Source organism: Wolffia australiana, chromosome 11 (assembly GCF_029677425.1).
Source record: "Wolffia australiana isolate 7733 chromosome 11, ASM2967742v1".
NCBI lineage: Eukaryota > Viridiplantae > Streptophyta > Magnoliopsida > Alismatales > Araceae > Wolffia > Wolffia australiana.
In genome coordinates, this window is record NC_135845.1 from 11290898 (window position 1) to 11308007 (window position 17110).

General features: G+C 35.5%; 1 protein-coding gene across 1 annotated transcript; it reads left to right on the forward strand.

Moving 5' to 3' along the window:
* The first annotated feature begins 7766 nt into the window (after window positions 1-7766).
* On the forward strand, window positions 7767-15204 carry LOC144709362 (TCP-1/cpn60 chaperonin family protein). Its single transcript, XM_078582904.1, has 14 exons — window positions 7767-8034; window positions 8361-8422; window positions 9489-9561; window positions 9966-10033; window positions 10447-10516; window positions 10696-10764; window positions 10850-10921; window positions 11088-11161; window positions 11938-12215; window positions 12810-13194; window positions 13721-13846; window positions 14015-14119; window positions 14286-14360; window positions 14810-15204. The coding sequence occupies exons 1-14, from the start codon at window positions 8010-8012 to the stop codon at window positions 14999-15001; spliced, it is 1674 nt and encodes a 557-aa protein (XP_078439030.1). The 5' UTR covers window positions 7767-8009; the 3' UTR covers window positions 15002-15204.
* Window positions 15205-17110: the final 1906 nt, after the last annotated feature.

Here is a 17110-nt window from a genome sequence, read left to right on the forward strand (position 1 = left end):
TGTACAAGAATCATGGATGAGATTTACCTTATCAGAGACTATGTCCGCTGCACATTTCTTCATCTGCTTGGTTTTATAGATGACTGACTTATAACATTCAAAGATATGTGAACTCCAACAATTATTGAGCTCAATTCTGCATAGAGACACTTACTTACCTTTAATGAAAATTTACAATGAACAGATTTGCTGCACTAGAAAAATGAAATCAAACCTGAAAGGTGGTTAGTCTTTCACCTTAAGGTGAAAGAATAACCACCTCGAGGTGATTTTCATTATTACACATTAAGGTGATTGACAAATAGAAAGTTACAGGAGTTATTTGAGTCTCCAAGGAATTGGATACTCTGAAATGATAGTGTCAAAAGAGTATGAATTCTAACATTTTTGTCAGCCAACCAAAGATGGTCCCTGGATCAGTATGCAGTGCATTTAGGTATCTAGAATTAGAAGCAGTGCACAGGAAATTCCAAGTGGAATTTAAATATTCAGACTTAACTAGCCAAGTATGGATTACACAATTCCCCCCAAATCCTGGTTTGGTTTATTTACTCGACCTATATCTCACTGTCGACAATGTGATGAAGGCCATACCTCGTTCGACAATCATAAAAAGTAGTTTTCTTTTAGATACGTGCAAATGATATGGAATTACATGATATGATAATGAAGTTACATAATGCAAAGAAATTATCATGTATGTTAATATTAAGTGCATGGGTCATTCAAATATTCCAAAGAGGTAATCCAAAGTAAAGTGCCACAATAAAATGGATATCATTTTAGCTGCTGAATGGAGCAGAACATCTTCAGTCATGATATTTTGAGACTCCAATTAAGAAAAACTATCTCTAGGGTAAGAGTGAAAAAGTGATGTTAATCACGAGAGAGAAAGAACAAGAAGCAACTTGATATATTGACTTTGAATACACATCCGTCGATCGGTTTGATACATTAATGGAAAAAAAATAAATATAAGCTATAAATTATACATTTATCTTAATAATACTTAGAAAAAATATTTTGAATAATTAATGGACATATCATATTTTTAATTTTGAATAAAATACCCAATAGTTTATCGATGATGAGATCTTAAGTACATATGGATATTGACTCTTTCAATGGGTTTAAAATGTCAAGATTGTCTTAAAAATATAAGAAACCATTAATAAATGTGTAGAATTCTCCGTGATACGTATAAATATTCAAATATATTTAACAATGCCCATCAATTATAAGGTCAAAGTCAACTCTTCTACTTGATTATGAATGTACTAAGTCACACATTAACTTTTTATTCACTCTCGTGACTTGATACTTGAAACACGACTCGGGAAATTTATCAGGGACTTCTAACATGGGTTTACTAGTCAATTTAGTTAATATATTGTAGGATGTGGAATAAGTATCTATGTAGAAAATTCATTATCCTATTGTCATTGATTCTATTGTATAAATGGGAATGTTATCAGTACTGGGGGGAATGTACTCATCGTAGCTATTTTTATATCGCTAAATATACACTTAATCTGATACCTTTGACGATATTCAAAAAAAGCATCAAGAGACGTACAAAATATAACTAAAATATAGAAGGCCATCATGCCATTATTAATAAATTTTTGTACGAAATAAAATCATGAATCATGTAATTATCAATTAATGACCTAATTATATTGTGATAAAATAGCAAAAACACATAATATATGTTTTTTGATTTGATTCTAAAATCCATATTCACAATTTGATTTTCAATTTAACCAGTTATTCCCCTTTACAAGTCCATTTGTCATGCAATCATATATATCATGTACCTTGGGAGAGATATATATTTGAGTTTATTTGTATTTTAAAATATAAATACTCCCAGTGGTACATATTATAAACACCGATATGAATGAAACTGATTGTTAATACTTTGCTCAATTTATTTTTAATTTGAAATAATTTTCATAAAAATACAACATTTTATGACATAAATTATGTCCATAAGATCTCAAGTCCAACTTTATGTAGCTCCTACTAACTTATTGAATATCCAAATATATTTCTTCACTCTTATTAAATAATCAATGATTCAAGACCTTCATATATAAATAATATATTTACTACCAATTATTAATTTAAAATATTATAAAACATACAGTTCAGTGGTTTCTCCTATAACATGTTTCTTGGCGTGGCTTATCTCATCACAGTATAAAATGACATAATATTGTCACCACATGTCATGAACAAATGAATACTAAGCTTTGTGTAAATATGCATCTCATGATAACGAATGAATGTTAAGTGATCATCTGCTAACATTGATTCAATGTTTTGTCCTCCAGTGTTCCCTTGTGGTATCTGCTACCAAAAGTGTAGCTTGCAAAAGTGCTATCCCGTTAATACCAATCAGACATGCTGGAAGGAAATATGAACATACTAGTGAGGAGGAAGAGACCTTGGACTTATTGTAGTTATATAATTCTTCATTGTTCTCTTGGTCACAAATATGTTGATTCTTAGCTCACGCCTAATACTTCACTATCATGAGAAGCTTGATGTTATGCAGATTGAGCCACGACCTTTTGAATGTGATGACCGTCGGCATGAAGTATAATTAGCACTCAGATGGGTAAAGTCATTTTACATTTTGAAAGGAAATCCCATGCAAGACCCACGAGACTACATTATTTTTTACGAGCCAGTACACCTCCACCATCAAGGTAACACATATTTTCCTTCACTATTTCTCAAAGTTAATACTAAGATTCGTAAGATGGAAGGAAAACTCACAAAATCTTCTCCTTAAAGTCACCTCATTCGATAGCTTCATCTTCGTCACTGGATGTCACATATAGAATTCCCATCCATGTCCCTACATAGAGAAGTTAGCTATTTTGCATGAATCCCATTGAGCCATTTTGGATTTAGTGATATCCCCTTGTGAAATTTATCAAGAATGCTAGCCACGGTGGCTCATTGTTTATCAGATATCTACATTTTGAATTTTAGGAATTTCATTCTTATACTCTCAAATGCATCCTAGATTCATGTGTTTTATTTTGTAATCAAACTTATCATTATTGTAAATCTAGTGGGCGTGGCTAAATGTTTGACAATGATAACTCAATGCATCAAAGCCGTTCAGATGCATTTTATGTTATCGAATCATACTTAATTTGAAGCCATACATAAAAGCCCACATACATACCTTGGCCCACAAGTATATTGGACCTATTGGGTCTGAAATTATTTAATCAGTCCTGACACACACAAGGCCATTAATATATCATCTAATATGTTGAAGTAAAAGTTAACTACATAGGGGACTACAAAGGACCATGTGATGGAAATATACATGGCCAGTATGCCAATTACAAATATATCATTCCAAATTCATTAATGTAATGTATTCATTATAGTGCAGTGCTTATAATGAAATCCACGACTTCATTATCCGACTTAGTGAATTATGATGACATCATTATATGAACATCATAAGTCTTCAAACACATGTTCTAAATGTCCCTATTAGAGGGATAATCAATAAGGACACCAGAGTATTTGGATATAATATCATAACCTACTCTCACTCATACGATGAGTATGGCCATTCTCATATCCTTTTAATGTGGAAATAGTAATGATATACAATGGATGCTCTTTACCAATAAGGGATTATTGAATTGATGGTATATGATAGCGTCAAATTAGAGCACTAAAATTATGCTTTTATACTTAATTTTTATCAAATATTTTTAGCTTTCCACTACCCTTGTTCACCATTTAAGGATAAAATGATATATTTATGATTTATTTTTATAATTTCTATTTTTATATATTTATTGTTTTTGATACTAACCCCACTTGACTCTTTAGAGTCAATTGGATTTCTCACATCTTTTTATTTGATAAACAGGACTCAGGTGAATATAATGATGAATTTGAGATAGAAATGGGAGGAAATTAGAAATCAAATGGATAATGAGAGAGGCCCAATACACAAGAAGCCCGTTCTAGAAGTCCAATAAAACCTCCTTAAAGATCGGGTCAAATAAAGGCAAGAATTGTGAACTAACCCACAATTTGAATCTGACTGATCTGTTTTCAAATCTGAGGAGGGCACATGGGCTCAGGCTGGAAATCAAGAAATCCTAGCCCTCCGGTCCCTTGAAATTAATCCCATTGGTTGGAAGAATTAGGCCACTTCTATTTGTTCTCTTCTCCCATCTCTTTGTATCTTATCTTGGATTTATGCTCCCAACTTGTTGGAAGCCTAGTGCATCAGATTTCTTTGATCCATTATTTTTCTACAAGAGTGTGGGAGAGAGAGTTCAAGGGTGATCGAGATTCTTGGAGAAAGAGCACCACTTGGCCCTTGGGGAAGTGACAACAAGGTTTGTGTGATCTCCTGAATGTCTGATTTGAATTTTATCATAATTTTCAAACATTCTAGATAGCCTAGACTTCAAGCTTTCCAACGCATCAAATGTCACTAAAAAATTCCTCATGTAGCAAAAGTTACAACAATTTTTGTCCACTACTCATTTCTATCGCAATTTCACCGCGGGAAATGTGGCCTGAGGTTCTATTTATCTTTAAAGTTTTTATTGCCCTAGAAAAGTTTGTAAAATCATAATAGATTATTAAAAGTTATAATAAACAACACAAATACTTATTTTATTTATTTAAAATATTTCTGACTAGTTTTCTATCCTTTAGTTGTTTTTCTCTTTACAAAATAGTTAAAAATCCAATATATATATATATATATATATAATCACCAAATAAAGTTATTTCAAAATATATTTGAATGAAAATTTACTCTCTCATTATCTGTTCCTTGGGGATTCGACCCTTACCCTACTATAAGTATGACAAATTTTATAAATATTGTTCCATAAATCACAGCCTTGAATGACTTACTTAACCCAAATTCTGGTTTCTCGGTACAATGATGTATATAGAATTATACTAGACTGAATCAACTTGATTCACGTCACGCTTCTATAAGTGTTCCTTAGACTTGAGACACCAAGAGTATTATGGACCGACTATTATAATTTGACTATTCCATATGAGTTCCTAATTATGGAATTCCAAATCGGATGCTTAGATCATGTGTAACATCAAGTTTGTGAGGTCGATTGAGTGGTCAAGATAGGATCATCCATCTCTGATAAAAGAAGAGACGTTGCAAGGAAGATGACGCGATGGAGCTCTTGGTTAAGACAATGAAATAGTGTGGAAGAGTTCTCTATTGAATTTCCAAATACATCGGTACTAAAATAGATGTCCAATTAGGGTTTAAAATTTTACCCTAACCTATGTCATTTGAGGAGCAACAACTGGATAAATGATTATACATATACATGATAAATGATAATAGACACGTTCCATGAGTGAGTCAATACACTCATTTGTATATTAGATAGCATGAAGTGTTGCTTGGCACTCCACGAAATAGAGACTTAATATATCAAGTGAGTTAAATCAATATGTTATTATTTTGTTTATATGATGATATAATTCACTAATTTGAAAGAAAATAAAAGTTATTGGGCCACTAAAATTAGTTGTATTAATACTTGGGATTACAGGGTCGCACACAAATGATCTTTTGGACATTTGAATGTATACTTAAATTTTAGAGGTTTTTATGTCATGACCTTGTTTTGAGTCAACAACTTACTAGATTAATTATGTGACGATGAAGTGATGGAAACTATGATTCCTGATGGTCAAATAGAAGAGGTGAACACTATTAGCTGTCTGAAGGATTTAAAAACAATAACATATAATACATTGCAATGGAATTATAATTTATCCCTAAATTGTGTAAAAGTTAAGCGGTCGTTGCCTCTCTTGAATGGACTGCATTACAAAATGATGGATCGTCATACATTTCATCCTAATCCATCATTTCCCATCATCCACACCAGTAGACAAATGATAATATGAAGACAACTCGATCATTTATGTCAGAAGTTATCTTCTTTGTTACAAGAGATGACAAAAATGGGGCTGGTGACATAATTGTGATAATGACAAAGTGCAGATACATGGTGATCAAGAAAAAATGAGGACGAATGAACTGATGACTAAGCAATGGCCGTTGAGTCCCATCCATAAGTCCATAACCTTTGTTCATCATTCATTATCCATCCTCGTTCTCTTCTACCCCAACTTTATAAACAAATTCAAAATTGACCAGTAGATAAACACAACACATAATACTTTAATTGTACCATAGCATACTGATAACTAGTATGTGCACTAATGTGTTATGAATCTAGAAATATAATAATATGAATACTAATGTGGGTATATTACAAACTTTGAATTACAATATTTTTTTCAGAAGTTAATCGAGAAAATAAGTGTAAAAATAAAATTACAAGATTGATATTACAAAATTAATGTCCTATTACTCATAAAAAATTCCATTGTATTACAGATGAATATATATTCATTTGTTCACACTGATAGAATATATTAATTAAATAACGTGGGATTATAAAAATATCATATCAAATTACGTCCATAAAACTCTTTGATGTTAATGATTTTGAAACATTTAATTGCAATTTTCAAAATACAAAGTTTTTTTCTTGCTTATTTTGATTTTAAAAATTCAGAATGCAAAAAATTTATAATATCATTTTCTTATCCAGGTAGAGTAATTAGGACATGTTGTATTAATTTATTTTTAATTGGAAGATTCCCATTTCATATACAGCTATTTCTATATTTAGATGAAATGACAAATGTTCTATTAAATTTGAGGGTCATAACTCTAATATACCAAATATACATTAAATATAATTGTTATGCATTTCTTCGACCGAAAATATCAGTTTATGCCAACAATATAATTTAGCATATCTGTTGCATAATCATTTAACAACCATACTCTTGATAGAGCACTAAGACAACATTGAGTAAGCAAAAGAGATTGAGCACTAAGACCATAATATATTCCCATTTGTTTCCAATTATGATTGGGTTTATTATGTGGCAATTTTTGGCAGCTGGCCAATCCTTTAACCAAATTCCATAGGTCCCTTGTCATGCTAAGATCACAGTAATCATAACAGATCACTATGCTTCTCGTCCCCCCGTAAAAGTGAGACAATCTTGTGAGATAATATTCACACAACGACATGACTCAATTTGTGAAAATTGCATGGCTCAACACAAATTTACTTTTACTTTGAAACAATATCCAAACAGAATTCTCCAACTTTCTCATATGAAGCCAACCAAGCCAAAATATATATATATGTATTATATGAATTTACTTTTACTTTGAAACAGTCTCCAAAAATAATTCACCAACTTTGTCATATGAAGCCAACCAAGCCAATAAATACACACACAAATATATATGCCAATTTACTTTTACTTTGAAACAATATCCAAAAAGAATTCACCAACTTTCTCATGCGAAGTCAACCAAGCCAAGAAATGTGTATGTATATATATGAATTTACTTTTACTTTGAAACAATATCCAAAAAGAATTCACCAACTTTCTCATATGAAGCCAACCAAGCCAAGAAATATGTATGTATATATATGAATTTACTTTTACTTCGAAACAATATCCAAAAAGAATTCACCAACTTTCTCAAATGAAGCCAACCAAGCCAAGAAATATATATACAAGGATGCATATTGTACACTATCATATGGAAAAAAAAGGCTCACGTGATATGCACGTGATACAAAAAAAAGAGTTTTTATTCTACTTCTGAAGTTTCACTTCCCGCGAGGGTGTCAGGGTTCTGCTTCTTTTGAGCTGCTTCTCTCTCTCTCTCTCTCTCTCTCTCTCTCTCTCTCTCTCTCTTTTCGTCCACTCTGCACGGCGCAGCCATAACCCGTTGGAATCGAAGTTGAATCTAGGTTATTGGGTTCGCATCCTGTTCAAGCAACCGATCGTGGGTTTTTCTCGTCGAAGAGTATAACCCGAAGGAAAACATCGAAAGTTTGGATCTTTCTTTCCATCCGTAGGCAACCATGCAATCCCCTATTCTCGTATTGAGTGAGTCTTCTCTTTCTTCTTCTCATTTATCACGTTTTTTCATGAAAACTCGACGATTTGGATCACGATGGTTGTTTTGAGATCTCTTTATTTGATCGGGAATGGGTGGGTTTCGTTTTTGTGTTTTTTCTCTTCTTTGTACCGTTTTTTTCTAGGGTGGTCGATTTTTTTCGGTTTGTAGTGTTTAGTTGAGTGTCACCCTTTTTTGTGTGGACGACTTTGCTTGTTTTTGTTCTGGATCATTGTTTTTCTTGGAATGTCGTTTTCTCTGATTGAATGTTTCAGTTTGTTAATGTTTTTCTTTTTTTTGCTGGATGGTATTCCAGAGGACTCTCTGAAGCGAGAATCTGGACCTAAGGTGCACCGGGCTAATATACAGGCTTCCAAGGTAGGCTCCTCTCATTCCTGTCCTGATCTCCTCTTATTGATGTACATTTAAGCTAAAATTTTTATGGTGTCTTCCATTGACGAATATATTTTAGCTATATATTTCTTACTAAATATTTATTGATGTATATAACTGTGCAAAGAGTTCTGCTTACTCAACATGCTGAAAGATTATTCTCTAATGACGCGGTTTGTAATCAATTTGTGCAAATATCGAAAGAGTGGTAGTATTGCTTGCTTCGATGAATATCGATAATCATTAATTTTGAGCCATAAGGTATGTAAATTATTTTCTGTTGTCTTTATCTATTTCGCGAGGATTTTACTCAGCTTTTACTTGCAGAAAACTCCGTATTGTCATTTTTCAGTATGACCTTGCTAGCGCAGTCCTACCCAAAAACATTCCTCATCGTTTCCGCGTAGTTCTGCAAATTCACCTAATCGACGTATGATATCTTCATAGAAAGATGTGTCATAGAAATTGATGATTTTTTCTCCCATTTAAGCGCTAAATTATAAAGAGCAAATGATTATTTATGATGTTGCTTCCACACCTTTTGTTTGGGTTCTATTTGGGCGAATAGTTACTCATCTAATTTTGTTTGGAGAAATCGTGCTCTATTTTTGTTATGTAGATACTTGATTCTGGGGTAATAGCTACCTGTGAGTACAATAATTATTCACTGACAGCAGAGGGAAAGAAGCCTGAAAGATCTAATATATTTTTTTCCAGGAAGAGTTTCTATTTCAAATCAATTATGAAGCAGAGTGCTAGATACTGGCTCTTTTTCAGACTTAATTTTGTTTTCGTATCGGTCGGTAGACAAAATATTCTCCGTGACCTAGGTGGACTGATAGATATGTATGCTTCTTTGAAAATTTCTCACACCTGTGGATAATTCCAAAAAATTAAGTAAAAGTTATTTTGGGTTTGTTAATTTCGTTGCTCTTGCTGTAATATGTCGTTATCTGCTGCAGCATACATATGTTTGGGCATCAGCATTTACATATAGCTGTATTTATTGTGCAAAAAATTTATAGAACTTTTTACTGAATTACTTATGCAGGCAGTCGCTGACATAATACGCACTACACTAGGCCCACGGTCGATGCTGAAGATGCTTCTAGATGCATCTGGAGGTACTGCTCCATCTCATAACGTCCCTTTAAAGTTTAAAATTTTCTTTGGATCAAAGGGGTCATACTTTTCCGGTTTGATCTGACGTTGTTTTATTGAACTTTGGGTAAAAGACCAAATGATGTCAAGGAGGGAAGGAGGAAGATAATGACGTATCTCCAAGGAGAGTACATATGAGGGTATATATACCCTAAGAGAGAGAGAGAATGCTAATAGGGCTAATGGGCTTATAGAATAGGGCCCATTAGCCCATGAGGGGTACTATCTCACTAACAAATGATGAAAACTGGTTATTTGTCTTTATTTTATTTATGGTTGCTTGTTTGGAAAGTTGATCACGTGCTCTGTCAGATTTCTCAAATTCATTATTCTTAGTTTTTGATCCAAAGTTTGCGGGATCTGACAGGTATTGTTGTTACCAATGATGGAAATGCCATTTTGCGTGAGCTGGATCTTGCCCATCCCGCTGCAAAGGTACGGTGCTCTCCCTCCATTATTTTCCCATACACCCTAGTGAAGGTCTTCATTCATTGATTGCTAGGGGATTTTCAATATATTTCACGATAACATTTAGTCATAAGACCAAGGAGTTACTTAGAGCTGTCAAGAGCATTGGGTTACTCGGAGTTGATGTGAAAAGAAAATATGAAGATTTTCTAGTCGTCTGAATGAACGTATTTAGAGTATAGTATGAGAGAAGCCACTTATAATAACTGCGTTATGAAGTTTATTTAATTTGTATCAGTTATAGTAAGGTCGTGATTTTCTCATTTACTGTACGAGTCGTTTATTACGAGATACCTGTTAATATAAAATTTCTATTTCTCAGATTTAAAGCTGACGGCCTCTGACATTTTCTCTAATTCGGTTTTTGCTCTTCGTTTCAGTCTATGATCGAATTAAGTCGAACTCAAGATGAAGAAGTTGGAGATGGAACGACCTCCGTTATTATCCTTGGTTTGTAACCTCCCTGTACCTCCTTTCTTCTTGTTTCTCTCTCTCTCTCTCTCTCTCTCTTTTACCATCTCTCTGGTCTCATTGGTTTGAGATGCGATCCTATTCATGGACCATATTTTCGTGATAGCCTCATTTTTAAGAGATGATAACTGTACTTCTTTGGGTACGTTTGATTGTAGCTGGTGAGTTGTTGCATGTTGCTGAAGCATTCATTGACAAGAATTATCATCCTACTGTTATTTGCCGAGGTAAAGTCTAATTTCTTTAATTTTGTAACTTTCTTTTTTTATGAGATTTGATTATTCCCTTTTTTTAACTGGTCATTATGTGCAGCATACACCAAGGCTCTAGAAGACTCAATTGCAGTACTTGATAAAATTGCTGTTCCGATTAACGTGAATGATCGTATGCACTCTTAACTTCTCTTTACTCTTCTTCGTCGAATGTTCCTGCATTTTATCAACGCGGGTTTTATCTTGTTGTTTTTCACTATCAATTTGAAGATAATCAAGGGCGAATGCTCATCATATGGGTACCGGGCAAATCATGTATTGGAGTTTTGTTGTTTCAGGTGCTGCAATGCTTGGTCTCGTCAAAAGCTGCATCGGCACAAAATTTACCAGTCAGTTTGGTAATTTGATTGCTGTAAGTCTTTTCTCCACCAACTGTGGCTTTAAGCCATTAATGAGTGTCAGACCCTTTAGTAATGTTGTCAATAAACTCTTAGAAGATAAGTTCTACTTACCGATGCCTAATGATTATTTGGCGGAACAGTGATCTCTGGCTAAAGTTTTATTTAATGAAGTGAGTCATGAAAGTTTTTTCTTTTATTTTTTTAAACTAAGAGTTCTCGACTTGTGCTAATATATTCTAAAGATTATTTCAACTTTTTTTGATCTATATTCTTATTAGAAAGTTTATTTTGCAGCGTCGGTCAATGAAACCCGAAATAAAATGTCCAGATTTATCGGTGTTATATTTTGTTATAATAGTCTCTTTCCATGAAACATCCTTGAACTTTTCACTTGTAATTCATTGGTAACTTTAGCCTTTGGCATCTGAAAAGCGTGAATTTTAATTTAGCTTCAGTTATTTCCCGGCATCTGAAAGTTTTTAGTTCAGTTCCGCCAGGTATTGTTGCCCTTTAGAGAGTATAAACTAATCAGACCTTCGGGTAAATGTTTAAATGTTTTTTCTTTCAAAAAAAATGTTTAAATGTTTTTTGTCATTTTTTTGAAAAAATGTTCTTCAGTTCTGATGTCGGAAATGTGATTTTAATTAGCTGGCCAGTTAAAATATGCCAATGTCTGATGTCAAAAGCTATCGAGTATTCAAGTTTCATTCCACCACTGACTCTTGATTTTCGTCATTAATTCTGCTGGAATTTTTCATGAACTTTTAATATCGTTTGCAATATATAGGATCTTGCTATTGATGCTACTAAGACAGTGGGAGTGGACCTTGGGCAAGGTCAGAAAGAGGTTGACATTAAAAAGTACATTAAAGTAGAGAAGATTCCTGGAGGCCAGCTGGAGGACTCGAAGGTTCTAAAGGGTGTGATGTTTAACAAAGACGTTGTTGCTCCCGGGAAAATGAGGAGAAGAATACTCAACCCCCGCATTATTCTTCTTGATTGCCCTCTGGAATACAAAAAAGGTGAAAACCAAACGAACGCGGAGTTGGTCAGAGATGAAGATTGGTGAGCACGCTGATATATTTCGAAAAATATTCTCTCTTTAATGTACTCCTTACTCACACTTATAATTTCGTGTCCGTCCTCGCCACTCAGTCACTACCTGTGCTTTTTTTGTGTTTTGTTTTTTCGGAATTCCAACAAATAGTCGCTAAACTGGTCAGGTGTTGATACCAAATTGGTTCTTCGGTTCCTTTCATTGCTTAGTTGCTCATATCCTGACTCTGGCATGAAAACAAAAAAAATTATCGCATGGTACATTATAATTATAACTATACTGTTTGATCACCTTATAATCACTCTTGTTCATATTTAATGCTATCTTTAGTTTTCTTGTTACATATTTTGTTCGTTTCATCCAAAGACTCAAGAGATTAAGGATGCCAGCATGTAGGGTATGAGAGATGACTCCGTTAGATGGTTAACTGCAATAAAACTATTACTTGCGTCTTAAAAAACGTAATTGTGTCTTTTTCATAACTTGATGTGTGCTATAGAAGATTGATGAGTTCCATGCGCACGGATAAATATTTACTTGAAGAAAGGGTGCAATACACATATTTAATGTTCTTACGCCTCAACTTTTTTCTTTTTGGCAAGGTCGATCTTGTTGAGGATGGAGGAAGAGTACATCGAGAACATGTGCATGCAGATACTAAAATTCAAGCCAGACTTGGTAGTCACAGAGAAGGGGCTGAGTGATCTTGCCTGCCACTACCTGAGCAAGGCAGGGGTCAGCGCAATCCGACGGCTGAGGAAGACTGACAACAACAGGATTGCCAAGGCATGTGGGGCTGTCGTTGTGAATCGGCCAGATGAGCTGCAGGAATCTGACGTTGGAACTGGCGCTGGCCTTTTTGAGATCAGGAAGATTGGAGATGAGTACTTTACCTTTATTGTTGACTGCAAGGACCCAAAGGCCTGCAGTGTTCTTCTGAGAGGTGCCAGCAAGGATCTTCTCAACGAGGTTGAGAGAAATCTGCAGGTAAATGACTTGTGATGCTTCTTTGACGGTTTCCTTCTCTCTCTAAAAGATTAGGAATCTGCAATCTACCTTTGAATGAATTTGTAGGCTTCTGATCATCTTTGGATCGTTTAAATCTTAGTATTTTAGGGTTCAGGGTTGATGGTTTCCTTCTATTTTAAAAGGTTTAGGATTCTGGAATCTGTAGGCAAATTAGTTTGGATGCGTCTGATCATCCTAGAATGGCTTTCAGTCTTACAAATGTAAGAACTAGGTTTTGGTTATCTCTCTAAAGGGCTCCGGATGCTGGTATTTGAGAGGAATTTAAGGAGACACACACTGGATTCTTTCATGCTCCTATAATAATTGGTAGTGCTGTTTTAGGGCTTAAGGTTTACTTATCTCTTTAAAAGTCTCTGGATTATGGGATTTGAGAGGAATTAATCTGCGGGTACATGTACCTCACATGCTACTTAAATGGTCTTTAAGCTAAAGGGCTTTCTCCATTGATGTCTAAAGGCAGATGTGCGCTTAATCAAATGTACAGGATGCAATGTCTGTGGCACGAAACATGTTGAAGAATCCAAAGCTTCTTCCAGGGGGTGGTGCCACAGAGCTGACTGTTTCGGCATCTCTAAAGCAGAAGAGCTCCTCCATTGAAGGCATCGAGAAGGTAACCCTACCTTATTTTGATAATTTTTTTTGAAAGAATGAATTTATCATTTTTTGCGTTACTCATTGGCCCGGATTTTCGAAACTTTTATGTAAAACAATTATTTTTTGAAATATGTTTTTCGGCGTTACTGATAAGCCCAGTTTTATCTATTTCTCTTTCTATCAGTGGCCTTATGAAGCAGCAGCGGTGGCCTTTGAGGCTATTCCCAGGACGCTGGCCCAAAACTGTGGTGTAAACGTGATCCGCACTATGACTGCCCTCCAAGGAAAGGTTGTGGTTTTTTTCCGGATTATAACTCCGATCTTGATGGACCTTTCTGACGTCTTTTTTTTTGAATATTTTTTTTTGGAAAAACATTGTTTTCTGTTCATAGATTTAATTGCCTTTCTTCAAAACTTTTTATGTTGCCTGACACTCCTTTCTGATATTATTGTAGCATGCGAGCGAAGAGAATGCTTGGGTTGGCATTGATGGGAACACTGGTGAGATCGTAGACATGAGAGAGAAGCAGGTGCGTATACCTCCAATCGGCGTATCTATCTTTCTATCTATCTATCTATATCTCTCTCTCTCTCTTGTGTCATATATCTCATATCTCTGTAACTACATCACTTACCTCAATCTTGTTACTTCTATCACTTTCCATCACTCTATCTTCCTTATCCCTCTGATTTGTCTCAGTCTCTTTATCTCCATCTCTCTAACCTATCTCTTTCTCTTTATCTCTATCCTCAGCTCTATCAGTATCCCTCTTTATGGCTCTGTGGCATCTCTCTATCTTCCCTTATCCCTCTGACTAGTCTCAGTCTCTTTAACTCTATCTCTGTCTAAATGCTCTCCTTTATCTCTTTATTTTCATCGCTATTAACGTCCATACTCTTCATAGGGTGATCTTCCCTACTTTCTTCATATAAAAATCATCTTTCTAATCTTCTAACATGTTTTCTTGTTGGTGTCAAGATCTGGGACTCGTACAATGTTAAGGCGCAGACTTTCAAGACGGCCATTGAAGCAGCATGCATGATTCTGAGGATTGATGACATCGTGAGTGGGATAAAGAAGAAGCAGGCCCCCGGCGCAGGCCCCGCCCCTTCCAAGCCTCAGACTGAGCAAGAAGGCGACGCCGACGGCGAGCAGATCCTCCCTGATTAGATGTCTTATCTTGATGACTTTTTTAGTCACCGGCAAGCAACAGGTCAGTTTTGTCAATCCTCTCTCTTTGCTTTTAGAGAGAGAGATAGCTCTTATGATTGGATCGATTTTGAGAACCTTTGTGGAAGGATTATAGTAGTAGTCTTCGAACAACTATATCAATTTTCATTATTTTTCTTTAATGAATAGTATTGAACGGGAAAGTGCTATTTTTGAAATGTGGAATCAGGGAATTTTTTAGGCGAGAAAATGTGTATTTTGGGTATTTTCCGTTGGTCACGAATTTTGAGTCACCGGCAAAGAGGGCCAGTTTTGTCAACCCTTTTGTTTAATTCATGTGAAAAAAACTAAAATAGTCTTCTGATTACCATTACCCTTTTTCTCTAATGAGTAGGGATGAGAAAAAACTATTTTTATAATGTGGGATCAGGTAATATTTAGTTTGAGGAAAAGGGGAAAAGCTTTTCCTTGGTTACTTTTGAGTCCCCAGAAGCAACGGGGTCAATTTTATCACTCCTGACGTACGTTTCGTTTCAGAAAAAGACAGTTTTCAGATGACTACCCTTTTATTTTTCTTACTACTCTCACAAATATGCCCTCTCTTTCTCTTCTTTCCCTCACCCTTTTTAAAAACTTCCCTCCCATGATAAACACTCACAGACTTTTTCTCACTAAACTGCCGTAATTAGGAAACATTACGGCCCGAATGGAGACTGTGGATCCACCTTTGTAGGGCAGATCAAACTTCTTGTCCAGTTTTGGTTAGTTTTTCAGACCAGACTGAAGATCGGAATTATAAATGCTTAAGTTACATTACATGCACTACCTCTCTCTCTCTCTCTCTCTCTCTCTTTCAATATCTACTGCTCTCTCTCTTTTCTTCCTCTATCTGTAATGCAGTCTCTTTCTCTTTCTGTTGACTCTCACTCTATTGTGCTCTCGCTCTAGCTCTCTTCCCTCCCTGGATCTTTCTGTCTCGCTCCTCTGCCTTGCTCTACCTCTTCTCTCACTCGCTCTCCCTCCCTCCCTCTCTTGATCTCTCTCCCTCCCTCTCTCACTATCTCCCTCTTTCTCTCACTTGCTCTCTATCTCTCTCTGTGTTTGTCTCTCTACTGCCCTCAATCTCTATCTCTCTCCCTCTCCCTCTTGCTCTCTATCCTAAAACTCTCTTTCTCTCTCACTTTCTCTCTCTACCCGCACCTCTCTCTCCCTCTCCTATCAACTTGTTCCGACCTAGGATAATAAGCTCATGAGCTTGGTCTGATTTCACATCTTTCACTATCCTTCTCTGAATCTCTCTTTCCCCCTGTCTCTCTCTCTCTCTCTCTCACTCTCCCCTCTATCCACTTTTCTCCTTCACTCTCCACTCAGTCTCTCTTTCCCACTCTCTCTCTCTCCATCTCACTCTTTCCCCTCCCTAACTTAGTCTCTTTCCCTCTACTCTCTTCCCCTCTCTTCACTCTCTCCCTCACATCTCTCACCCAATCTCAAACTCCCACTGTCCCTGTGATGCTCTCCCCTCTTTGAATATATCTCTTTCCCTGTTGCTCTCTCCCCAACCTAAACTCTCCCCTATTTGAGTATATCTCTTTCCCTGTCACTCTCTCCCCAACTTAAACTCTCCCATCTTTGAATATATCTCTTTCCCTGTTACTCTCTCCCCAACTTAAACTCTCCCATGTTTGAATATATCTCTTTCCCTGTTACTCTCCCCCCAACTTTAACTCTCTCTTTCCCTCTTTCTATCTCCCTTTCTAACTCTTTCTCTTTCCTTTCACTCTCTCTCATTCTCATTTCCCATCACTCTCTCTTCCTCTCTAGCTCTATATCTTTACCTATCACACTATCCCTCTATCTACATCCATATATTTCCCTTCTCTTCGCCCTCTCCCTCTCTGATTATGAGGCCCTGACAGTCCATAATTAAATATTATTTTACATCCAACTTGAGAAATGTAATTAATTAGAAAGGGAAACCAAGTTTAGTGGAAACGATTGAAAGGTGAATATTAAACTTATATTTATATATATATTATTTATCCTGAAGGAATTCATACAAAGAATTTGTTTGATTTTATTGTATTAGTTCCATAAACAAAATTGAACATT